The sequence below is a fragment of the Nomascus leucogenys genome, chromosome 17 (assembly GCF_006542625.1).
Source record: "Nomascus leucogenys isolate Asia chromosome 17, Asia_NLE_v1, whole genome shotgun sequence".
Taxonomy (NCBI): domain Eukaryota; kingdom Metazoa; phylum Chordata; class Mammalia; order Primates; family Hylobatidae; genus Nomascus; species Nomascus leucogenys.
Window position 1 is genome coordinate 92,496,010 of NC_044397.1, and position 26,216 is coordinate 92,522,225.

The 26,216-nt window shown below is 53.8% G+C and overlaps 1 protein-coding gene across 10 annotated transcripts in view; it reads right to left on the reverse strand.

The window, feature by feature from the left end:
- CELF5 (CUGBP Elav-like family member 5) overlaps positions 1–26,216 on the reverse strand; it is a 73,081-nt gene that overhangs the window by 17,788 nt on the left and 29,077 nt on the right. For 8 of the 10 annotated variants that reach the window (XR_004026385.1, XM_030796028.1, XM_030796024.1 and 5 more), the window contains exons 3-5: positions 6,263–6,314; positions 4,228–4,356; positions 1,706–1,785 (exon numbers count right to left, since the gene is read on the reverse strand). Coding sequence is in view for 9 of the 10 variants with exons in the window: in XM_030796028.1 (XP_030651888.1) it covers positions 1,706–1,785; positions 4,228–4,356; positions 6,263–6,314 (261 nt within the window). In the remaining variant the exon portion in view is untranslated. Of the gene's footprint in view, positions 1–1,705; positions 1,786–4,227; positions 4,357–6,262; positions 6,315–9,494; positions 9,567–26,216 lie in introns of those variants that run through there. The other 2 variants (XM_030796031.1, XM_030796025.1) reach the window with 2 other exon arrangements.

Here is a 26,216-nt window from a genome sequence, read left to right on the forward strand (position 1 = left end):
ATTGCTTGAACCCAGGAGGCAGAGGTTGCAGTGAGCCGAGATTGCGCCATTGTACTCCAATCTGGGTGACAGAGCGAGACTCTGTCTCAAAAAAAAAAAAAAAAAAAAAGAGAGAGCCCTGGGGTCAGGGGCCCAGGAAGCCATTCCCACCCCTCACAAACCAGCCCACACCCTGACTTTGGGGCTCAAGAAGGAAAATATCTTCCCCTTTGACCAGCTGCTCCCTGGTGAGCTGGCTCCCAGCAGGATGCACCCTGTAGCCTCCCTGTCTTCGCTGACATGTCCCCTTTGATAGAGAACTCACTCCTCCAGACACCTACCAGCCCTGTCTTGGGACATCTCTGAGCTTGGGAACACTTGCCCTTGTGCTGAACTAAGCCCCTCCCCTGGGTTTTAAGAGCTGAGAGAGGTGGCTTGTTCCTCTCAGGTCCCATCTTCCTTGTAGCAGATTTGGAGATGTGTGTGCAGGAACGATGGCTCCTGGGGACTCCTCTTTCCTCAGGGGAAGGGCCGTCCCCAGTGCCTCCTTGGTCCCCCCCAGCCTCTCACTGCTGCAGACCCTGGAACTTGTCCCCAATCCCCACCCCTCCCTCAACCAGTGAGTCAACAGGCCCCCCATCCATTCTCACCCTAATGTCTGTTTTCTGATCAGCCCTCCTCCCTGTCCACCCGGCCCCAGCTCAGGCCTCCTCCTCCCTCAGCTGCACCTTGGCCTAGCCTCCTCCTTGGCCTCCCAGCCTCCAGTCTTGCACCCTGCCCATCCTCTACATTAGCCCCAAAGGGATATTTGCAACCAACCTGGCCTGTCTCCTCCCTTGCTCTAAACTGTCTGTGGCTCCCCACTGCCCTAGGAGAAAGTCCAGGCTTCTCAGCCTCGCATTGCGGCCCCATCTTCTGTGGCTCCTCCGGGCTACCTGTTGCCACCTCCCAGCCTTTCTTCTTGTCAGGGCCTCTCCTGGCCTCAGCAAAGCTAACCCAGGTGTCATCCCCTCTAGGACACCCTTACATGTACACACATACACACTCACACATTCACAACCCATACTCACACAGACCTGCATATACTCACAAACGTGTACACAATCAGCCACAATACTGACACACTCACAGTCATGCACACACACACACACACACACACACACACCTGCCTGCAAACGCACCTGCAGATGCACACACATGCGCTTCTCCCCCATGGCCCAGGCATACTGACACACACGCTCACACAAGTAGAAACACACATGTACACTCACATACACGCACATGCACTAGTATCTCTACACTAGCACACAATGGCACACTTATCCATACCTATTTACGCATACCCCTCGTGCACATAGCACTCACATAACACTCGCCTACTAGTAATGACACACTCAAACACGCACTCACACACATGCATGCAGTCTCAGGCACACTCACACCCAGACATGCACACTCACCCCCACGTACACACTTGTAATACATCCATGCACACACATGCACTTCGCTTGCATACTCACCTCCACATCTGCACACACTCACACGTGTATACCCACTCCAGGGACCACAGCCAGGGACTGTGCCTCTTTCTCCACCTGTGCCCCCTCTGAAGGACAGCCAGGGGCTACTGGATGACAGCGACGGTAGGAATATGGCCTGTTTCATCCCTGTCCCCCTCACCCCTTTTCCACCCCCACCCCCATGGCCAAGGGCAGCTCCAACTCACCGGCATGGTCTGGCTCCCGTGCAAGGCGTGGATGGCCGCCTGCGCCTCCGTGTGGGAGGAGAACTTCACGAAAGCACAGCCTGCTCCAACAGAAGAAGAAGAGGTAGAGGGTGATGGGGTCACAGGACTGGCTGAGCGGGGGCCACAGGAGAGGGGACAGAGAGACCTACATGGCCAGTGTCAGACACATGCAGCCAGAGAGAATTGATAACAGAAAGACAGCCAGCCGTCTGCTCAGACGGACAGCTGGACAATCAGCCAGATCGAGGGTCAGAATGGAGGAGAATCGCACAGACAGCCAGCCACAGAGTTAGACAAAAAGCCGGTCACCCACACAGCCAGCCAGCCCGCCATCTCTTCAGTCCAGCAGAAAGTCAGTCAGCCATCCGGACAGCTGGTTAGACGGTCAGTCACAGAGTTTGTGAAGCACACAACCAGATGCACGGTGCAAGGCTGGGAACCGTCAGGGAGGAGGTCCCCTCCATCAGAACAAATGACAGGGACCAAGGTCCAGAAAGATATGATCAGATATGCAGAGTTAAAGTGACAGACCGCCGGACACACAGTCGTATGGGCAGAGTCAGCAGGGACACGCGCAGGTCCAGACAGACAGACCCTTCCGACCAGAGCCAGACAGACGGAAATTATCAACCTCCAGACCTGAGCAGACCCAGACAGCCACACAAGCAGACAGACCACCAGAGACCACCAGACACAGGCTAATGCAGACAGACAGCCACACACACAGAGACCACCAGACACAGGTGAATGCGAACACAGTCCCACAGACAAAGTCCATAGAACAGACAGAAGCCACTGGACCTGGCACCAGACTGGTAGAGTACTATGGAAGAGCCAGCCATATTGTGGGGGGAGGGGGTGGAATGTTCTGGAATTACATAGTGGTGATGGTTGCACGGCTTTATGAATAGGAAAAAAAGGCACTTCACTGTACATTTTTAAAGGGTGAATTTGGTGGGATGTGGAAGACATCTCAATTTTTTTTTTTTTTTTTGAGTCGGAGTCTTGCTCCGTCACCCAGGCTAGAGTGCAGTGGCGTGATCTCGGCTCACTGCAACCTCTGCCTCCCGGGTTCAAGCAATTCTCTGCCTCAGCCTCCCGAGTAGCTGGGATTACAGGCGCCTGCCACCACGCCCAGCTAATTTTTGTATTTTTTGTAGAGACGCGTTTCACCATCTTGGCCAGGCTGGTCTTGAACTCCTGACCTCATGATCCACCCGCCTCAGCCTCCCAAAGTGCTGGGATTACAGGTGTGAGCCACCGCGCCCAGCCCTCAATTTTAAAAAGGAAGAACCAGGCAATGGTCTGAAACCATCGGACACATTCAGTTCTAGTAAGGTAAGAAAGACCAGAGTGGAGTCGGTCCCAGATGATGAGCTCTGTGGACAGAGACCGCCAGACACCGTCATTTGGACTCTCAGGCAGGAAGATAGCCAGACAGGCAGACACAACCAGAGACCACCGGTCAGTCATATGGACAAATCACATAGACAGAACCAGGAGGAAACAGTTTTACGAATAGTCAGGTGGAGGAATCTGAGACCACAGGGCACAGGTAACTCTGTCCGTGGAGAAGCCCCGCCCCTCCCCAGACCCCGCCGCATCACAAGGCCACGCCCCTGCATCCCTACTCATAGGCAGCACCTGGAGAAGCCCCACCCCCTCCCCCAGGCACCGCCCCATCCCAAGGCCACGCCCCTGCATACCCATCCACAAGCAGCCCCTGGAGAAGCCTTGCCCTTCGCCAAGACCCCGCCCCATCCCTAGGCCACGCCCCTGCATCTCCGCCCACCCCACCGCAGCCCCGCCCCTCTTCACGGCCCGTCCCCACAGCCAGCGTGCAGAGAGAGCATGCAGGTAGGATCAAGCGGGACCAGTCTCTGCCCCACCCAACCCCTGTGAACCAGCCCCTCCCAGCCAGCCCCAGCCTCTTATGGGCCTGGCCCCGCCCCACCTGGCCAGCCCCACCCCCTATATGCTCAGCCCGACCCTTCCCAGGGCCCCTCCCCCTGGAGCCAGTCCCTCCTAACCCTACGTATTTTAACCCCCCCCGCAGCCGCTCCCCTACCCAAGACCCCACCCTTGCAGCCTCACCTACAGACTTCACCTCTGGAGAAGACTCGGGCCTCTCCAGGGCTACATCCTCAGAGCCAGCTCCTCCCCACCCTGCAGCCACACCTCTCCCCAAGGGCCCACCCTTGGAGAAGCCCCTCCCCTCCCCAGGGCCCTGCCCCACAGGCCCCGCCCTCAGAGCCAGCTCCTCCCCACCCTGCAGCCCCACCCCCTCCCCAGGCCCCGCCCCTGCAATTCCGCCCCTCTCCAAGGCCCCGCCCCTGCAGCCTCACCCACAGACTCCACCCCTGGAGAAGCCCCGCCCCTCCCCAGGGTCCCACCCCAGAGCCAGCCCCTCCCCATGCTGCAGGCCCCACCCTCCCCACAGGCCCCGCCCCCAGAGCTAGCCCCGCCCTTCTCGCAGTCCCGCCCTGGCCCCCGCCAGTCACCTTTGCTGCTGCCGTCAGGCCCCCGGAGCACGGTGCACTCGTCAATGACCCCGAAGGGCTGGAACAGCCGCAGCACGTCCTCCTCCGACTGCTGCTTGTTCAGCATCCCCACGAACAGCTTCCGGTCCCCTGTGGGCGGCGACACCCACCTCAGCCGAGTCCCCGGCCTCCGGGAGGGCCTCCGGGATTCCTCCCTCCCTCCAGCAGAGTGGAGGAGGCAGGGCAGGAAGACGCGGCGCCCGGGCCCTGCCAGCTCCGGTTCTGCGCGTGCGAGGGAGGACCCAGCCGCGCCCTTTCCCTGCCCCGGATCTCTCCACCCTCCCACGGGCCCCGCACGCTCCCATCTCCCAGCCTTTGCCCAGGCGGCGCCCCCGCCTGGAATGCCCTCCCTGCAGTTTTTTAGGGTCTCTGCTCCACTGCTCCCCCTCCAGGCGGAGATGACCTTTCCCTCTGGTGCACTCAGCCCGCACCGAGTACTAGGGCTAGAAGCTGCCCCTCCGGGCCTGGGTCCCTGTCTGTCTGTCTGTCTTTCTGTCTGCTCCTCGGACCTGCCAGGCAGAGGTGGGCACTGATGGTCCCCGCACTTTCATGGTGCCCAGCAGAGGCCCCTGCCCAACTTTGTCGGGATCAAGAGGGGCCAGGCAGTCACCATCTGTGGAATGGAGTGTGGGTTCACGTGCTCAGTGGACCAGGGGCCTTGGCAGGCTGGACCGCCTGCTGGGTGGGGCTGGGCTGGAACCTGGTCTGAGGACGGAGCTGGGCCAGCCTCCCCTGTGTGAGCTCTGCCCCCTTGGGTAACTGCATGCCTCCTGGTAATGGGGAACATGGTGGTTTCATCTCCTAGGGACGGTGAGCTGGGTTACTATGGAAACCGCTCTCGGCAGTTGTCACTCATGGGGGTGGGAGGGAGAGAGAAAAACCAGCAGAGAGATTGAGAATCAGGGAGAGACAGAGACAGATCAGAGAGAGCGCGCGTGAAAGAGACTCTGAGAGACAGAGAGAGAATAAGAGGGATGAAGAGACAGAGATGAGAAAAAGGAGGAGATACAGAGGGAGATGGAGAGAGAGACAGAGAAATAGAGACAAAGATGGAGACATACAGACCCCACCTCGCTACTTCCATCCCACGCTGGCAGCCAGGGTGGAGAGTGTGAAAGGGGCTCCCATCCCAGAGGGCCTTTACCGGACTCCTACGTATACCTAGGCGTCCTAACACTCCTGCCCCACGCCTCCACTCAACCAAATCTGGCTGCCCTCCTTTGGTCTCCACTTGAGATGGAGAGGAAATATACAAATTTCCAAGAATGACTAGATTTGGGTCCCATGGGAACAGCCGAGTATGCCCCCGCCATGGGCACGCCCTGACACCAAGGTCCAGCCCCACACAGACACCACTGGCTCCAACCTGCATGTCTGCCTACATGCCCAGCCTCCAACAGTCAAGCACACATGTTGCAAACACACACACCCATGCCCAGGCTGGGCACACAGGCAGGAAGGCATCCCCACCGCATACCACACGTGTGTTTATGTGCACCAGCTGCAGAAACACAAATCCACATGTGCACGTACTCACATCTGCACACAGGCATGCCAGGTGTGCACACTCATATACACACACATTTAAGCATGCACACAGGAACACACAAACACATTTTCACACGAAGACCCCAGAGAGCAATCCACAGCCCTTCAGGCCCCCCTTTGTCTGTGTCTGAAGCCCCCAATTATTGTACCCTGAAGGGAGTAGGGTATTTCAAACTCAGGGGAAGGCAGCTGGACCTGGCTAGACCTCCCCATCTCCCTTGGGGCCTATGGACATAGCCCCTTCTGCTCTCTGGAACCTGCCTCTCCCCCCACCAAGAGGTGTGTGAGCAGGCATGCGACTACTGCATGCTTTGGGGCAGGGAGGCCAGTTCCAGATCCACAGGCCTCTGCCACTGCCTGTTTTGGGGGAGAGACGAAGGAAGAGATTTTCCTTCTTCTCCCATTCCTCCGCCAACCCCCAGCCTGGCAGCCACGGAGAGATGACAACTACCTCCGCGGCTTTCGCTGTCCGCAGGCTTCACCTGGATTGGCCGCGCCATCTGCAGAGAGAGGTGGAAGGGAAAAGTCAAGCTCAGCAGGGGGGATGTCGTAGGCAGGGGTTTTGCCTGAGCAGCCCTGCCCACTTCCCACCACCAGCCCTCAGCACCCCACCACCCCACTAACACCCCAGTCAAAGAAATGACGGTCACACCTACAGCGGAGACTGTGTGGCAAACTCTTAGCCCTCAAAACCCAACAACAATATCCCTTCCTCCAGGAAGCGTCTTTGCTTCCCCAAATGTGATAGGCCCAATTCCTCCAGTCCCTTTATATGATGTGACTTTGCAGTTCCTACCATCAAGAACTAGAGTCTATTTTCCCACTCCTGGCACCTGAACTTGGCCAAGTGACTTGCTATGACCCATAGAATGTGGTGGAAGTTAAGTTGTGAGAGTTCTGAGCCTAGGCCTCAAGAGACCTTGTGGCTTCCACTCTTGGAACCCTGAGACTGCCAGGTGGATAAGCCCAGGAGGAGGCCCCTCCTCCTCAGTAGGGGAGGAGGAGGGGCCTCATGGAGACAGAGGCCTCTCTGACAGCCAGCTCACGGGAGTGAGGCCATCCTGACCCAGCTAAGCCCAGTCAAGTCTCTGCTGACTGCAGCTGCTTGAGTGACCCCAGGAGAGCCCAACAGAAGAACCGTCCAGCTGAGCCCAGACCAAGCTTTGCAGAATCAAGAACAAATACAATGACTGGAATAGTTTGTTACTCAGCAGTGCTGACTGATACACCAAAGTAGCTACATTTAGCCACATCTCCCAGGAGCTTTGGGTGGGGTCATGCCAGGAGCTTTGGGTGGGGATATACCTGAGTGGACCAGCCTGCCATCTGGATTGATTGTTCTAGACACTTTTGTCCCCCACCCCAGGCATTGAAAATGACATTTAATGAAAAAAAAATTCTCCCTTGCACCAACTCTCACAACATACCAAGTCCTAGGTATGAGCTATTTTGGATATTTGAGAACAGGCTCCAGGGATGTGAGAGTTGGGGAGGCATTTGCATCTCCACTAGTCCTGGGACACAATCCTTCTCCCAACCTGATGTCTGTGGCAAACTCCTACTCAACCTTCAAAACCCAACTTAAAAGCCCCCATGCAGGGACTCTCCCCACTCTTCTGGTCTCCTTCCTCCCTCTCCCTCAGGCTGGAAGTGTCTATGTCTTGCTCTGTCTCTCTCCAGACAGGGAACCACGGCATCTCCCCACATGGGGAAGGCCACATGGAGGAACTGGAGAAACCTGCTGAACAGAACAGGCCAGAAGGAAGTGGCCAACTTCCACCAACACAGAAAGGCGTCTGGAATGGGAATGAGTGCTGCTCTCAGACCTTTTTCCAAGTCAGACAAACTTGAAATAGATTCTCACATCCACTGAGCCCTATGGGTTCCAAAGTGCTCTTTCTGGTCTTCTGACTTTTGAGTTTCAGCAGAGAATGCACTTGAAAAAGTGCCAGGTTTTCTTTTTTTTTTCTTTTCTTTCTTTTTTTGGGGGACAGAGTCTCACTCTGTTGCCAGGCTGGAGTGCAGTGACGCGATCTCGGCTCACTGCAGGCGCTGCCTCCTGGGTTCAAGCAATTCTCCAGCCTCAGCCTCCCGAGTAGCTGGGACTACAGGCACGTGCCAATATGCCCAGCTAATTTTTTTGTATTTTTAGTAGAGATGGGGTTTCACCATGTTGGCCAGGATGGTCTTGATCTGCTGAGTTCGTGATCTGCCCGCCTCGGCCTCCCAAATTGCTGGGATTACAGGCATGCGCCACTGCGCCCGGCCAAATGCCAGGTTTTCTAATCACAGCATAGCTGCCCAACAAGCTTCAGAGAGAGGTGCAGTTTTCACCCCATTCTACAGATGTCAACATTGAGATTTCTGTTATTTATCTAAGAGAGAAGTTATTTGTGTAAGGTCACGGTGAGTGAAGAGTTTCTGGACTCCAGATTCAGTGATCTGTCCACTCACTTCCATAAATAAGGCCTCCTCCCCATCTTCAGACCCCCGAAGTCTCCCCACTGAGCTCTGTCCCTCGTGATCTAACCCCTTCTCTAAGACCCATCCCAGCTCTGTGCTCACTCTTCCACCTTGAGCAACCCCTCATTTTGCACTCCCTTCCTCAGAGACCCCTCTGGATTTCCACCTCCCACCCCCTCAGCTTCCCTCTTCTCGCTGAGCCCCTCCTGCTTCAGAGGCCCTTCCTCATCTCTGGGTCCCCTCCCCTCTCTAAGACCCTCTCCCATTCTGACACCCTCCTTCCTGAGTGTATGTCCCGGGCACATATGCTTTCCTCAATTTGAACTCAGCCTTTGGGGCCCCAGAACCCGAGAGGCCCCTGCCTCCCTGAGCCTGTGCCCCAATCCTCCCAGCCCAACCTTCCTGCCGCCCAGCCGCACCCTCAGAGGTACCCTGACCACTTGGGAGAGGAAAACCTCCATGCTCTTCCCCCACCCAGCCAGCTGGACCCCCTTCCCACCCCACGTCCCCCATGCATACACACCGGGGCCCTTTCCACCTGGGTACCACACCCTGCTAGGCTGGAGGCAGGAGGGGAGATGGTTTCAACCAGATGGGACCAGCTTCTGGGCTGGAAGAGGGGGTGCCAGGGGAGGTGGGGAGAGATGGGGGGCACCTGCAGGAGCTCAAGACTCCTGCTCCCCCCACCCCTCCCACCCCACCTCCGTTGGCCCTCACCTCCTCCCCCCTCCCAGCACCTTGGGCAGATGAGGATGGGGTTGCCATGGCAACGCTGATTCACCACACGGAAGCTGGCAATTGTTGTTGCCATGGAAACCGCCTCTTAGGGGCGAGCCCAGCTCCTGCCTTGCACAAAAGAGATATTTAAATATAATCTTCTGGAGATGGACGAGGGAGGGAGGGAGGGGCGGCCGCGGGGAGAGAAGCTGCCCCCATCACCGAACCCTCCACCCCCACCTTGTTCTGGGGTTGGGGGGCTGGTGTACCTGCTCCCCATCTCCCCCACCCGCCACAGAGCCTGGGACCTTCCGCCTCCTACTGGGAGGTCCCTTCCCCCCACCGCTGGGTCAGCTCGGGGAGAGGGTCGGCCGGGGAGAGGGGGTCCTGGTCTGGTCCAGAGAAGCCAGTTGGGTAGCCCCCTCCTCTCCAGGCCTCCATTCTAAAGCCGAGCTGCGCGGCCCGGCCGTCCCCACCCCGCGGCCCGGCGCCCGCCTTACCCACCGGCCTGGAGACGCGCGCCAGGCTGGCATCCACGTGCCGCCGCCCGCCCGCCCGGCCGCCCCGGGCGCACAGGCGCGCACCCGCCGCACTGCACGCTCGGGCCCCGCGCCGCGCGCCCTGCGCCCGACGCCCAGGCGGGCCCTGCCCGCGCTGCCCGCCCGAGCCGGGAGGAGGCGTGCCAGGCGGGGATCTGGGTCTCCCCACACCCCACCCCTCCTGTCGCCCCTGCCCGTCCATCTGGCTCTGCCCACCTCCTCCCGGCTCCCTCTCTCCATCTGTCCCACCGAGGTCTCTGCCGAGTGCACTCCCTCCCTCCTCCACCTTCTCTGGCTCCCCATGGCCGCGTCCCTTCCCTGACCCTTCCCTTCCTGTCCGTGTCTTCAGCGACATTCCTGCTGTGCCCCATGCCTCTCTGGTTCTGGGGCCCCCAAGGCTGAGTTCAATTTTGGAACTCCAGGAAGGACCCTTCACCAGCCTGGCGGAGAGGGAGACACAAACTCTCCCATGGGGTCAGGGTTGGAGCTGGGAGACCTGAGGGTAGAGGACAGTGAAGAGCCAAAGGCTGTCCTGAGCCTGCACTGAAGATGGGAAATTCCCCGTGAATTTTGGAGGAGTCAGAGTCTGAAGCGTTGGAAACAATTTCTCATGTTGGAGCAGTACCCACATCTGCTGACCCGTTTAGTCTTAAGACAACTTGATGAGATGAAAACATGCATTTCCATTTTACAGATGGGCAAACCAAGACCAGAAAGAAGGGAGAGGTCAGGAGGCCGAGGAGGGAGGATCGTTTGAACCCAAGGAGTTTGAGGCCACAGTGAGCTATGATCGCTTCCACTGCGCTCCGGCGTGGACGACAGAGCCAGACCCTATCTCTAAAAAAGGGAGAGGGAGAAGGGAGAGGTGTCCTAAGGACCCAGACATCCCTCCAACCAAGGGGTCCTGTGGGCTGGGGAGCATTTTGGCACTGTGGGCATGGGTGGGCTTGCACTGGGTGGCCGAGAAACACTCCTTTCTGTCTGACCTGTGTATGCTACAGATGGGGAAACTGAGGCCCCTTGGGGGGGCGGGGAATGGGAACGACTGCAGGAGGAGTGTCTCGCAGTGAGGCTGGAGCAGCCAAGGAATCTCCGGGATCTGCAAAGTTGTGCCTTTAGAAGAGTAGATTCAGAGGAGGGGCCGGGTGTGGGGCTCACGCCTGTAATCCCAGCAGTCTGAGAGGTCGAGGCAGGTGGATCACCTGAGGTCAGGAGTTCGAGACCAGCCTGGCCAACGTGGTGAAACCCTGACTCTACTAAAAATACAAAATAATTAGCTGGGTGTAGTAGTGCACGCCTGTAATCCCAGCTACTTGGGAGGCTGAGACAGGAGAATCAGAGGGTGCAGTGAGCCAAGATTGCGCCATTGCACTCCAGCCTGGGCAACAAGAGTGAAACTCCGTCTCAAAAAACAGATTCAGTGGAAGCCCCAGATGGGTTATTTCCAAGTGGTGTGGAGAGAAGGAAGGAAGGTGGACCCCTTATCTTGGCTGCCCCAGACACCCATTCACCTTCCTCTGCTCCCACCTAGGCCCCAGTCCAGCCTCTCTGAAACACCCAGGCCAAGCCCCTCTCCTGCTCTAAATGCTGCTGTGGCTTCCTATTGCCCTCTGGGTGGAGGCTCAGCCCTTCATCCTGGCATTTGAGGGCCCTTTGCTGCTCAGCCCCAGTCATTCCTCCCCACTCCTCCTGCCATGGCCCCCTGAACATGGCTGGTGACAGAATGCACCCCTGCTGCACCCCATCCTTACCCCTTAAACGCCACCTCCTCCCTGAAGTCTTCTGTGCGCTCTCTCCATCTGCTTCCATTGCCTTGCCCAGGCGTTACCTCGATTACGACCCCTCCCCACTAAACACACACACTGCCCCTCACTCGGGGGAGCTCTGGTGGGAGGCAGGGGCAGAAGGGCATTGGGCTTTGTGACCCTCCTTTCCCCACCAAGAGCCTTAGCCCAGGGTCCACAAATGACAGCGGAAATGATGCACGGGTTTGTAGACTCCTGGGAAAGCAAAACCCAGGCTCCATCCCCATCAGCCAAGAGCATGCCAGGCACAGTGCCTGGCACGGGAAGTCACCCAAGAGCTGGTGCCAGGCAGTGTCTTACAATTTGGTGTCTGCACAGGCCCAGAAAGATGACACAACACCCTGAGTCTCGCAGCTTGACGTGCCCAGGATCGTTCATTCATTTATTCATTATTCATTCATTTATTCTGTGCCTGTGTGCCAAGCTCGAGGTCTGCGTTCAGCACCTGACAGGCCTCACCTTATAAAGTCCTCCAAACACTTCTAGGGGCCGGGAGTGGTGACTCACACCTGTAACCCCAGCACTTCAGCACTTTGGGAGGCTCAGCCAGGCGGATCGCCTGAGGTCAGGAGTTCGAGACCAGCCTGGCCAACACGGTAAAACCCATCTCTACTAAAAATACAAAAAGTAGCTGGGCGCGGTGGCGGGTGCCTGTAATCCCAGCTACTCGGGAGGCTGAGGCAGAAGAATCGCTTGAACCCAGGAGGTGGAGGTTGCAGTGAGCCGAGATCAAACCACTGCCCTCCAGCCTGGGGGACAGAGCGAGACTCCATCTCAAACAAAACAAAACAAAAATCTACTTCTAGGGCCCCATTTTATAGATGATGAAACTGAGGTCCGGGGAGGTGAAACTCACACTGGGCGTCTTAAGGCCCCTTGCCCATTCTCAGGTTTGGTTTGACTCTGGGCCAAGTCCTGCAGCATGGAGGTAAGCAGGGGAGGTAGAGGTCCTGCCAGGGGACCACCTCCGTGACCCCTGGGTGCACAGAGAGGGGTTTCAGGAGGGCAACATTACTCAAGGTAGCTGCCACATCTGAGCCGTGAAGGACACGCAGACGGACAAATTCATCTTTTTCCAGGGCAATCAGATGAGCAGTAGGGTGGCCGAGGGTGCTGGGATGTCCCTCAGCCCCCAAGACTCTTGTGAAGAAAGACACAGCAAAGTCCCAAAGGTCCTGGCCCCTCCCTCACTGGCCAAGGGACAGAAGCTGGACCCTCTGCCCCTCCCCTCACTGTCCCAGTGTAGGGGGGCTCTCTGTCTCCAGGAACCCCAGGCTCTGGCTTTGGGGATGGGAGGTGGCGTCCGGGGCTGTGATGGCCCAGCCAGCAGCTTCCCCTGGAATCTGAGCCTCGATTCCAGGGTCCCACGGTCCATTCCAGGATCTATTCTGGGATTCTGTTATTCAATTTCGGATCCTATTCCAGAATGCTGAGAGTTGATTAAACTACGTCCCCCATGGACACTGCTGTCACACTCATGCGGGAACCGGAAAGGGGGGCCGCCCTCGCTTCAGAAAGCAGCAGTATCGGGCTGGGCAGTTGGTGGGGGGGCTCCCCTGTGCCAGGAGGAGGGGGTAGAAGCGGAAAGTTAAGCAAATGACCTGGGTCGCTCCCCTCCTGGCTTATAAAGAGACAGAAGGGTCCACTCATACTGTCCCCCCAACACACACGCACACGCACACACACACACACACGCACATGCACACGCACACGCAGATGTGTTTTCTTGGGTGGGGGAAGCAGGGCACAGGAGAGATGGTGGCTGTCTTGGTGTCTCATGTGACCCAGCTCCTCCCCGACTCCCAGGCTGTGCTCGTGAGGGCGTGTGCAGGCACATGAGCCGCCTGGGTGGGCTTTTCCAGCACGGGGCGAACCTCGTGCTCCAGCTCCCTGCAGAGGAGCCGTCAGCAAGAGCTCAGATGAGCGAGCGTGCTCAGACATGGTTGGCTGGCCAGGGGCGTCTTCCTCCCCAGCAGCCCCCATCTGCCCCTCACCAGCCTCCCATTCTCACTCCAAAAGGCTGGCTCCATTTCTGCAGGCATTCCCGGGAAAAGGTGACACACCCCACAGGTCTCGCCTTTGCTAAGCAGGTGGGTGTTAGCCACAGAGGCTGATGATCCTGGGGATACACTTGAGAGCAGTGGGATGTGTGTCCACCAAAAAATACCCTTGAGGATCTCTATTTGTCTCAGCAGACACTGGAAACAACCCAAGTGTCCCCCAACAGGGGAACAGATGAGTAAATGACGTATTTGCATCCTGGAATACTAGACAGCAATGAAAAAGCCCAAGGTGCTGATACACACAGCGACATGTGTGATTCTTTCTTTCTTTTTCTTCTCTTTTTTTTTTTTGTACTGGGTCTTGCTGTGTCACCCAGGCTGCAGTGCAGTGGTGCGATCATAGTGAGGTAGGAGGTGAGACTTGACTCAGGAGGCAGAGCTGAGATACGGGACCAAATTGAAGACTAGCTAAAACAGGGATGGAGTCAAAGCAGCTCTCCCTGAGACATGCCCACCAGGGTGCCATGTCCATTTACTGTTGCCACGGCAACACCTAGAAGTTACCGCCCTTTCCATGGCAATGACCCAATGACCCAAAACTTCCCGCTCTTTTCTTAGAAATTTCTGCATAATCTGTCCCTTAATTTAAATGTAATTAAAAGTGGGGGCTGGGCGTGGTGCGCTCATGCCTGTAATTCCAGCACTTTTCAGAGGCCAAGATGGGCAGATCACCTGAGGTCAAGAGTTTGAGACCAGCCTTACCAACATAGTGAAACCTCATCTCTACTAAAAATACAAAAATTTGCTGGGTGTGGTGGTGGGCACCTGTAATCCCAGCTACTCAGGAGGCTGAGGCAGGAGAATTGCTTGAACCCGGGAGGCAGAGGTTGCAGTGAGCTGAGATCACGCCATCACGCTCCAGCCTGGATGACAGAGTGAGACTCCATCTCAAAAAAAAAAAAAAAAAAGAAAAGAAAGAAAGAAAGAAAAAAGAAAAAGAAAAGAAATGAAAGTAATCAAGAATGGCTACTGCATAGAGCAGCCGCCTGGGCTGCTTGTTGGCTATTTTTATGGTTACTCCTTGATCATATGCTAAACAAGGGATGGATGATTCACGAGCTTTCCGGGAAAGCGGTGGGCAGTTCCTGGAGCTGAAGGGTCCTCCACTTTTAGGATAATTTCCTGACATTGCCATGGCGTTTGTAAACTGTCATGGCGTGGGTGGGAGTGTCTCAAGCTACTGTCTCAAAAAACAGTGAGACTCTGTCTCAAAAAGTAAACAAAAAACAAAACCAAGTGGGTACAAATATACCTGCAGAACCGCCTCTGAACCGCTGCCCGGGGCTCACTGCCCGTGGGGTGACCCTGCTCTGCAGACAGCAGGACCTCCACTGCCGTTTCCACTGCCTCTGCAATAAAAGCTGCCAACATCACCAGCTTGCCCTTGAATTCTTTCCTGGGTGAAGCCAAGAACCCTCCCAGGCTAAGCCCTTTTCTGCTCTGCATCAATAGCTCACTGCAGCCTCAACCTCCTGGGCTCAAATGCTCCTCCCACCTCAGCCTCTTCAGTAGCTGGGACTCCAGGCACAAGCCACCACACCTGGCTAGTTTTCTTATTTTTTCGTAGAGATGGGGTCTTGCTATGTTGCCCAGGCTGGTCTCAAACTCCTGGGCTCAAGCCATCCTCTGGTCTCAGCCTTCCAAAGTGCCGGGATTACAGGTGTGAGCCACTGCACCCGGCCTTCCTTAGATAAATCTCATCATCATTAAATTAAGTAAAACAGGCCAGGCCCGGTGGCTCGTGCCTGTAATCCCAGCACTTTGGGAGGCCGAGGCAGGCAGATCACTTGAGGTCAGGAGTTCGAGACCAACCTGGCTAACATGGTGAAACCCTATCTCTATTAAAAATACAAAGAATTAGCTGGGTGTGGTGGCAGACGCCTATAATCCCAGCTACTTGGGAGGCTGAGACACGAGATTTTGAATCAGGGAGGTAGAGGTTGCAGTGAGCCCAGATCACGCTACTGCCCTCCAGCCTGGGTGACAGAGTGAGAGTCTGTCTCAAAAAAAAAAAAAAAGAGGCCAGGTACGGTGGTTCACGCCTGTAATCCCAGCACTTTGGGAGGCCAAGACGGGCAGATCATGAGGTCAGGAGCTCGAGACCATCCTGGCTAACATGGCGAAGCCCCGTCTCTACCAGAAATACAAAAAAATTAGCTGGGCGTGGTGGCGGACGCCTGTAGTCCCAGCTACTCCAGAGGCTGAGGCAGGAGAATGGCATGAACCCGGGAGGCGGAGCTTGCAGCGATCTGAGATCGCGCCACTGCACTCCAGCCTGGGCGACAGAGTGAGACTCCATCTCTTAAAAAAAAAAAGAAGAAAAAAGAAAAAAAAGTGAAACATGAAGGCACACATAAAAGATGACAGACTATAATCCCATTTATGTTAGGTTAAAAGGAAAACAGGCAGAAAAAAAACAATACCTAGTGCTTTAGGGACATATTTATAAATGGCAAAACCATGGAGAATTTTGTTGTTGTTTTTTTTTTCTGATGGGGTGTCACTACGTTGCCCAGGCTGGTCGCAAGCTCCTGGGCTCAAGCGATCCTCCTGCCTCAGCCTGCTGAGTAGCTGTAATTCCAAGGGCACACCACTGTGCCCAGTAAAACCACGAAGAGAAGCAAAGGCGTGTTACCGACAACCAGATTGTGGCTCCTTCAGCAGAAAGAAAAGGGTTGGGCTTAGTAATACGGCATGGGGCGGATTCTAGAGGACCGGCTGTGTAGTAATCAGGGTGTTTGTTTTGTAAGTATTTGTGTTTCATGCACTTTTCTGTAAGTGTGTGTACTGCTTTATTTATTTATTTATTTATTTATTTTCGAGACTGAGTCTCACTGTATCGCCCAGTCTGGAGTGCAGTGGCATAATCTCGACTCACTACAACCTCCACCTCCCAGGTTCAAGCGATTCTCCTTCTTCAGCCTCCCGAGTAGCTGGAATCACAGGCGCCCACCACCACGCCCGACTCATTTTTGTATTTTTAGTAGAGACGGGGTTTCACTATGTTGGCCAGGCTGGTTTTGAACTCCTGACCTCAAGTGATCCGCCCGCCTCAGCCTCCCAAAGTGCGGGGATTACAGGCGTAAGCCACCATGCCCGGCCATGTGTAGTACTCTTAAATAGTTTAAGAAATATTTGTTTGTCTGTTTGTTTGTTTGTTTTTAGAAACAGTGTCTTGTTCTGTCACCCAGGCTGGAGTGCAGTGGCGCAATCTCTGCTCACTGCAACCTCCGTCTCCAGGGTTCAAGTGATTCTTGTGCCTCAGCCTCCCGAGTAGCTGGGATTACAGGCACGGGACACCATGCCTGGCTAATTTTTTGTATTTTGAGTAGAGACGGGGTTTCACCATGTTGGTCTCGATCTCCTGACCTTAGGTAATCCCGCCTCTGCCTCCCAAAGCGCTAGGATTACAGGCATAAGCCACAGCGCCCAGCCTCGTCTCCCCTCCCTTTTTTTTTTTTTTTTTTTTTAAGACGGAGTCTCGCTCTGTCACCCAGGCTGGAGTGCAATGGCGCAATCTCGGCTCACCGCAATCTTCGCCTCCCTGATCCAAGCCAATCTCGGGCCTCAGCCTCCCAAGTAGCTAGGATTATAGGCGCCTGCCACCATGCCCAGCTAATTTTTTGTATGTTTAGTAGAGACAGAGTTTCACCATGTGGGCCAGACTGGTCTCAAACTCCTGATCTCAAGTGATCTGCCCACCTTGGCCTCCCAAAGTGCTGGGACCACAGGCGTGAGCCACAAATTTATCTATTTTTTTAATTTTTAAAAATTTTTTGAAACGGAGTCTCGCTCTGTCGCCCAGTCTGGAGTGCAATGGCGTGATCTCGGCTCACTGCAACCTCCACCTCCTGGGTTCAAGTGACTCTCCTGTCTCAGCCTCTCAAGTAGCTGGGATTACAGGCATGTGCCACCATGCCCGGCTAATTTTTGTATTTTCAGTAGAGACGGGTTTCATCATGTTGGCCAGGCTCCTGACCTCAGGTGATCCACCCCCCTCGGCCTCCCAAAGTGCTGGGATTACAGGTGTGAGCCACTGCGTCCGGCCCTTAAGTGTAAATTTAAATCTTGCCTTTCTCTTGCTTTAGATTCTAGACTCTAGATCTGTGCTGTCCGATATGATCCAGACCCTGGGTCTAGAATATTCTAGACCTATGCTGTCCATGATACAGTAGTTGACCTCTCTGGTCTAGAACAGTCTACATCCCATATGGTAGCTGGGCTCCAGTCTAGAGCGCTCTGGATCTGTGCTCTGTAACCCAGCAGCTGCCCCCGGTCTAGAACATGCTGGATTGCACTGTCTAATACTGTAGCCATTAGCCACATGTGGTGGTTTAAGTTTAAATTTCAAATTACTAGAACTAAGTAACATTAAACATCAGTTTCTTGGCCAGGCGCGGTGGCTCATGCCTGTAATCCCAGCACCTTGGGGGGCCAAGATGGGCAGATCACCTGAGGTCAGGAGTTTGAGACCAGCCCGGCCAACATGGAGAAACGCCACCTCTATTAAAAATACAAAAATTAGCCAGGCATATGTGCCTGTAATCCCAGCTACTCGGGAAACTGAGGCAGGAGAATTGCTTGAATCAAGGAGGCGGAGGTTGCAGTGAGCCGAGATCGTGCCACTGCACTCCAGCCTGGGGTACAGAGCAAGACTCCGTCTCAAAAAATAAAATAAATGAATTTTAAAAATCAGTTTCTGGGTACACTCGTCCCAATTCAAAGTCTCAACAGCCACACGGAGCTAGTGATCAGCACACTGCACAATACAGGCAGAGAACGTATCCACCATTGGAAATGTTCCATGGATAGAGCTGACCTAGAACAGGCTTCAGCAAACTTCAGTCCATCCTGGGCCCCTCCTGTTTTTGTTTTTACTTTTGTCTGAAACAGGGTCTCACTCCATTGCCCAGGCTGGAGTACAGTGGTGCAATCCTAGCTCACTACAGCCTCAACCTCCTGGGCTCAAGTGATCCTCCTGTCTCAGCCTCCCAAGTAGTCGGGACTACAGGTACACGCCACCATGCCCAGGTAGTTTTTTAAATTTTTTGTAGAGATGGGGTCTCTCTATGTTGCCCAAGTGGGTCTCGAACTCCTGGGCTCAAGCAATCCTCCTGCCTCAGCCTCCCAAAACACTGGGATTACAGGTGTAAGAACCACCAGGACTGGTCTTGAAAATTATTAATGAGCTATTTCACATCCAATTTTTCCATACTAAATGTTCAAAATCTGGTGTATATTGTTCTCTCACAGATTTGGACATTTAATTTCTTTTTTTTTCTGAGATGGAGTCTTGCTCTGTCGCCTATGCTGGAGTGCAGTGGTGCGATCTCGGGTCACTGCAACCTCCCCCTCCCAGGTTCAAGCAATTCTCCTGCCTCAGCCTCCTGAATAGCTGGGATTACAGGCGCGCACCACCATGCCCGTCTACTAAAAATTTTCATATTTTTAGTAGACAAGGGGTTTCATTATGTTGGCCAGACTGGTCTTGAACTCCTGACCTCGTGATCTGCCTGCCTCGGCCTTCTAAAGTGGTAGGATTACAGGCATGGGCCACTGCACCCGACCTGGACATTTAATTTCTATCAGCAACCCTTGATCTTTAGGTGCATTTTGTAAAACTGATGAAAAAGTAGAGTCATGGCCCAGGACTACATGTAAACTGGGGCGAGGCAGGGTGCGGCCCAGTTGAGACCAGCCTGGTCAATGAAAACTTACAAAAAAAAAAAATTACAGGGCGGCCAGTGGCTCACGCCTGTAATCCCAGCACTTTGGGAGGCCGAGGCGGGCAGATCACGAGGTCAGGAGATCGAGACCATCCTGGCTAACACAGTGAAACCCCGTCTCTACTAAAAATACAAAAAATTAGCCGGGCGTGGTGGCGGGCACCTGTAGTCCCAGCTACTAAGGAGGCTGAGGCAGGAGAATGGTGTGAACCCGGGAGGCGGAGCTTGCAGTGAGCTGACATCGTGCCACTGCACTCCAGCCTGGGCGAGAGAGCGAGACTCCGTCTCAAAAAAAAAAAAAAATTAGCCAGGTATCGTGGCACACACCTGTGGTCCCAGCTACTTTGGAAGCTGAGGCAGGAGAACTGCTTGAGCCCAGGAGTTTGAGGCTGCAGTCAGCAATGATCTTGCCACTGCACTCCAGCCTGGGCAACAGAGCAAGACCCTATGTCTAAAAATAAAATAAAATACAATAAAATACATATATATTTAGCAAGTCTTCGGTGGCTGACGCCTGTAATCCCAGCACTTCGGGAGGCTGAGCCAGGAGGATCATTTGAGGTAGGGAGGATCACTTGAGGTCAGGAATTCGAGACCAGCCTGGCCAACACGGCGAAACCCCATCTCTACTAAAAACACAAAAATTAGCCGGGCGTGGTGGTGGGTGCCTGTGATCCCAGCTACTTGGGAGGCTGAGGCAAGAGAATTGCTTGAACCCGGGACGTGGAGGTTGCAGTGAGCCGAGATCACGCCCCTGCACTCCAGCCTGGGTGATGGAGACAGACTCTGTCTCAATAAATAAATAAATAAATAAATAAATAAATAAATAAATAGCAATAATAAATAAATAGACTGCATGTTAAAATGATAAGAATTGGGATATATAGGGTTCAAATGAAATATATTATTAAAATTAATGTCATCTGTTTCTTTTTTACTTTTTAAATATTGCTCCTGGAACATGTTAAATTATATATGTGGCTCACATTCCATTTCTATTAGATAACACTGTTCCAGAACATCGCCTGCTCCTTCCTAGGCAAGGTCTCTCCCACCCAGGCACGGTGGACATTGGGGCCAGATCGTTCTCTGGAGTGGGGCCATCCTGGGCCCTGCAGGGTGCTGAGCAGCGTCCCTGGCCTCCACCCACTCCACGCCAGGAGCACCCCCAAGTCGTGACAACCACAAATGTCCCCAGACATTGCTCAGTGTCCCCTGGGGGCTGGATCACCCCGATTGAGACTCCCCTCCCCAGGTTAGGGTATTCCACAGACCCCCAAGAGACTCTACCTCCCATGAGCCTCTCCCGTGCTGAGGTCCCGGGAGGCTGCACACATTAAAATCTGCACCCTGAGTGGGGAGGGAGAGAGGAGGTGAGTCCCAGGAGCTGGGGTCCTCCTGGTTTCTACCGTCTACCCCATCGGGAGCTTATTCTGGTGTCTGATGTGAGCAGGGAGAGGATTCAACTTTTTCCCCAAAGTAATGAACACAGGATCTCTCCCCCTGGGCACTGTGGACATTGGGGTTGAATTGCTCTCTGGGGTGGGGCCGTCCTGGGCACTGCAGGGTGCTGAGTAGCGTCCCTGGCCTCCACCTACTCCGTGCCGGGTGCATCTCCTCCCCAAGTCGTGACAACCGGAAATGTCCACAGACAGCAGCCAATGTCCTGGGGCGGGGGCAGGATCACCCGGTAGAGACCCCTCCTTACCTAACCTAACCCCCTTCGTTAGCTGACAGAGACTCCCGTGAGTTGCTACTCAACAGCACCCTGGGCATGTTCTGGCCTCCACATCTTGGTAAGTTTTGTCCCCACTCACCCCCATCTCCACCTCCATCTGTCAAAATCCTTCCATCTCCCAACTCATCCCAAACATTCCCTCCTTCAAGAAGCCACCCTGTCCGCCCTTCGCTAAATCGTCCACACAGGCTGCCTGCTTCTCCCTCAGGGTGCTGTTCCTGGGTCACCCTGACATTTAGTCATTGGTTCTGTGGTCACCCCTGGAGTGCGTTAGATGGTGGCTCCCCAAAAGATAAATCCAGGTTGGGCACAGTGGCTCACGTCTGTCATCCCAGCACTTTGGGAGGCCGAGGCGGGAGGATCGCTTGAGCCCAGGAGTTCAAGACCAGTCTGGGCAACATAGCAAGACTCCATCTCTACAAAAAATAAAAAATTAGCCAGGCGTGGTGGTGTGTGCCTGTAGTCCCAGCTACTCAGGAGGCTGAGGCAGGAGGATCGCTTCAGCCTAGGAGGTCAAGGCTGTAAAGGGCTATGACTGCTACACTGCACTCCAGCCTGGGCGACAGAGCAAGACCCTGCCTCTAAAAAATAATACTAAAAATAAAAAAATTAAATATGCATATATAATATATATATAATTTATTTTATATTATATATATATATATATATATCCCCAAATCCTAGCCCTGGGGACCTGTGGATATGCCCTTATTTAGAAAAGAGGTCTTTTGCAGTTGTAATTAAATGAAGGATCTTGAGATAAAACTATCCTGGATGTAGGCTGAGCCCTAAATCCAATGAGAAGTGTCCTTCTAAGAGAAAAGCAAAGGGACACAGACACAGGCCGGGCGCAGTGGCTCACGCCTGTAATCCCAGCACTTTGGGAGGCCAAGGCGGGAGGATCCCTTGAGGTCAGGAGTTCGAGACCAGCCTGGCCAACATAGGAAAACCACTGTCTCTACAAAAAAAAAAAAATTTTTTAAATCAAAAATTTAAAATTAAAAAATCACAGAGCTGGGCATGGTGGCTCATGCCCATAATCCCAGCACGTTGGGAGGCCAAGGTGAGTGGATCACCTGAGGTCAGGAGTTGGAGACCAGTCTGGCCAACATGGTGAAACGCCATCTCTACTAAAAATACAAAAATTATCCTGGCTTGGTGGCGGGCACCTGTAATTCCAGCTACTTGGGAGGCCGAGGCAGGAGAATTGCTTGAACCTGGGAGGTGGAGGCCACAGTGAGCACAGATCGTGCCATTGCACTCTAGCCTGGAAAACAGGAGCAAAACTCTGTCTCAAAAAAAAAAAAAAATCAGCCAGGTATGGTGGTGTGCACCTGTGGTCCTAGCTACTTGGGAGGCTGAGGTGGGAGGTCGAAGCTGCAGTGAGCTATGATCATACCACTGCATTCCAGCCTAGGCAACAGAGTGAGATTCTGTCTCAAATAAATAAATAAAAATGGAGGCCGGGCACAGTGGCTCATGCCTGTGATCCCAGCACTTTGGGAGTCCGAGGCAGGCAGATCATCTGAGCTTGGGAGTTCGAGACCAGCCTGATCAACATGGGGAAACCCCGTCTCTACTAAAAACACAAAAATTAGCCAGGTGTGGTGGCGCATGCCTGTAATCCCAGCTACTTGGGAGGCAGAGGCAGGAGAATCGCTTGAATCCAGGAGGCAGAGGTTGCAGTGAGCCGAAATTGCACCATTGCACTCCAGCCTGGGCAACAAGAGCAAAACTCGGTCTCAATAATAATAATAATAATAATAATAATAATAATAATAAAAATGGAAACAAACCAGATCATTCCTCTGCTTGCTACTCTCCCCTGGTCCCAGTCTCCCTTGGAACAAAATTCAAGCTGCTCACTGTGGCAGTCCTGTCTCTGCTTCCTCTTGCCCCTCTCCTCCAACCACTCTCCCCCTCACTCCCCATTACTCACTCTTCTTCACTCCTCTGACTTCAGTGATCCTCACATGCTTCGGGCATGGTCCAGCCTCAGGGCCTTTGCACTGGCTGTTCCCTCTGCCAGGAATGCCCTTCCTGCAGAGAGTGCACGGCTCCCTCCTCTCCAGGCCATCTCTTCAGAGAGGCCTTCTCTGACCACCCTGTCTAAATGGAACTCCCGGCCAGGCACAATCTGGTGGCTCATGCTTGTAATCCCAGCACTTTGGGAGGCTGAGTTGAGAGGCTCGCTTGATCCCAGGAGTTCGAGACCAGGCTGGGCTACATAGTGAGACCCCCATCTCTGCAAAAAGTTTAAAAATTAGTGGGGTGTGCCACGAGCTATGATCGTGCCATTAGCTATGATTGTGCCACTGCACTACAACCTGGGCGACACAGCAAAACTTTGTCTCAGAAAAAAAAATAATAAGGCCAGGTGCAGTGGCTCATGCCTGTAATCCCAGCACTTTAGGAGGCCGAGGAGGGTGGATCACTTGAGGTCAGGAGTTTGAGACCAGCCTGGTCAACATGGTGAAACCCCATCTCTACTAAAAATACAAAAACTAGCATGGCATGGTGGCACATGCCTGTAATCCCAGCTACTCGGGAGGCTGAGGCAGGAGAATCGCTTGAACCCAGGAGGTGGAGGCAGCAGTGAGCCGAGATCACGCCACTGCACTCCAGCCTAGGCGACAGAGTTAGGCTCCATCTCAAAAAAAATAATTAATAATAATAATAATAATAATAATAATAAATGAAACCTCCACCCTGAATGATTGCTCTGAAAGTCCCCCCATTTCTTATCTCAGTGTTGTTCTCACTGGCTTGCTTATTTTCTGTTTGTACTCTATCCTCATTCTGCCATAAGTCAGATGCTCAGTAAATGCTGAATGAACGAAGGGGTTTGGAGGACTCAGCCCAGGGACTGCCCTCGAGGGGCTCCCAATCTGGGAAAGTCAGAGCCAGACACAGACACCCCCAGCCCTGAGAGGTCAGGGATGAGCAGAAGGAGGAGACGGCCGGGTGTTACCTTGAAAGTAGGGTAGAAATTCTCCAGGCAGGAGAGGCAGTTGCCCACGAGTACTTTAGGGGTGGGTACCCTGGCTGGGTCTTCAGTGTTTGGGGAGTGAGAAATTTTTAGAAACTAAGGATGGCCAAGGACCAGAATATAAGGGCTTAACAACTCCAAAAATAGTATCCACTTTGCGCCTTTTTTTTTTTTTTCTTTTTTTTTTTTTTTTTTTTTTTTTTTTGAGACAGGATGGTCTTGTTCTGTCATCCAGGCTGGAGTGCAGAGGTGCGATCTTGGCTCACTGCAACCTCTGCCTCCTGGGTTCAAGTGATTCTCCTGCCTCAGCCTCCTGAGTAGCTGGGATTGCAGACCCCTGCCACCATGCCCAGCTAATTTTTGTACTTTTAGCAGAGATGGGGTTTCACCATGTTGGCCAGGCTGGTCTCGAACTCCTGACCTCAGATGATCTGTTCGCCTCGGCTTCCCAGAGTGCTGGGATTACATGTATGAGCCACTGCGCCTGACCCACCTTCACATCTTTAAATCTTCTCTGCAGCCTGGTTAGGTGGAGAAAGTGCTACCCATATTGGAGATAAGGAAAACTGAGGTTTGAGGAGAAAGACGCTTGTTGAAGATTACACAGCTTGGGAGAGGGGAAGCTGAGATTTGAACTCAGGAGAACACAGAGGTGGAAGCAGAGAGGAGGCAACAAATGAGAGGGCAGGAGGTGGGGTCCATGAGCTCTGGGGGCCAGGAGGAGGGAGGAGAAGAGGCTGATGCCCAGGGACTGAGGGAGAGAAACTGGTTCAAAAAAAGCAGTCGGGGGCAGCAGGCTCAATGGCTCACGCCTGTAATCCTAGCACTTTGGGAGGCTGAGGCAGGTGGATCACTTGAGGTCAGAAGTTCAAAACCAGCCTAGTCAATGTGGTGAAACCCCTACTCTACTAAAAATATAAAAATTAGCCAGGCGTGGTGGCTCATACCTGTAATCTCAGCTACTCAGGAGGCTGAGGCAGGAGAATCACTTGAACCCGCAAGGCAGAAGTTGCAGTGAGCTGAGATCAAGCCACTGCACTCCAGCCTGGGTGACAGAGTGAGACTGTCTCAAAAAAAATTGGGGGGTGTGCCATAGCCAGTTTGAGCCCCATTGGGTCTAGGGGGATGGAGACCGGGGGATGGCCACTCAGGAAGTGACCAGTCGCAGAACTGGTGATGGGAGTTTAGCATAGCGTGGGGTAAATAGTAGGTGCTTGATAAAAATTTGGTGGATGGATGGAAAGAAGTGTAGATGGGTGAATGGATGTGTGGGTGGATGGGAGGATAGATAGGTGGATGGATGTATACATGAATTAATAGAAGGATGGGTGGAAGAGTGAGTGATGAATGCATGGATGGATGGAAGGGTAGATAGATGGACAGATGAATGGATAGACAAGTGGGTGGATGAGTAATGGATAGATGGATGGATGAATGGATGGATGGGTGGGTGAATGGGTGGATGGATAAAAGGGCAAATGGGTGAACAGATGGATGGATAGATGGGTGGGTGGATAGATGAGTGAGTGACTCGATGGATGGATGTGTGGGTGAATGGATGGGATAGGAGTGTGTGGCTGGATGGGAGAATGGATGGATGCATAATAGATGTGTGGGTGGGTGGGTAGGTAATGAGTAGATGGGTGAATGAATGCCTGGATGGATGGATGGATGGATGAACTGATGGGTGGATGGGTGGATGGATGGGTGGATGAATGGATAGAAGAATGGATGAGTATGTGAGTGGATGGATGAAAGGGTAGATCAGTGGATGGATGGATAGATGGGTGGGTGGATGGATAGATGGATGGATGGATGGATGGATGGATGGATGGATGGATGGGTAGATGGATGGATGTGTGGCTGGAGGAGAGGATGGGTGGATGATGGATGTGTGGGTGGATAGGTGGATGAGTAGATGGATGAATGAATGGATGGATAGGCAGGTAGATGGGTGACAGGTAGGCAGGCATGTGGACACATGGGCAGATGGGTGATGGGTGGATGGAAGTGTGCATGGATGGATGGAAGCTATGAATTTATGGGCTGACCCAGGGAGAGTAGGCATGGAGAGAAGGACAGAGTACCCTCAAGATAGATGCAGAGAAGGAGCTGCTGGTGATTGCAGCATCTCCTCATCTCAAAGTGGACTCAGATCCGGGACACCAGCCTGGCAAGAAGGGCATGAGGTTTCGTGGCTCTTGGTCCTTCCACCCTCTTCCACCTTCCCTCCTGGCTGTCAACAGAGTGCAGAGCTCAGTTTTGGCCCCCAACAGGAAAAGAACCAGTTCCAACGTCCCTAAGGCCTCAGACAGTGGAATAGAGACTGGGTTTGTGTCTCAGTTACCTTCATCAGGGCAAT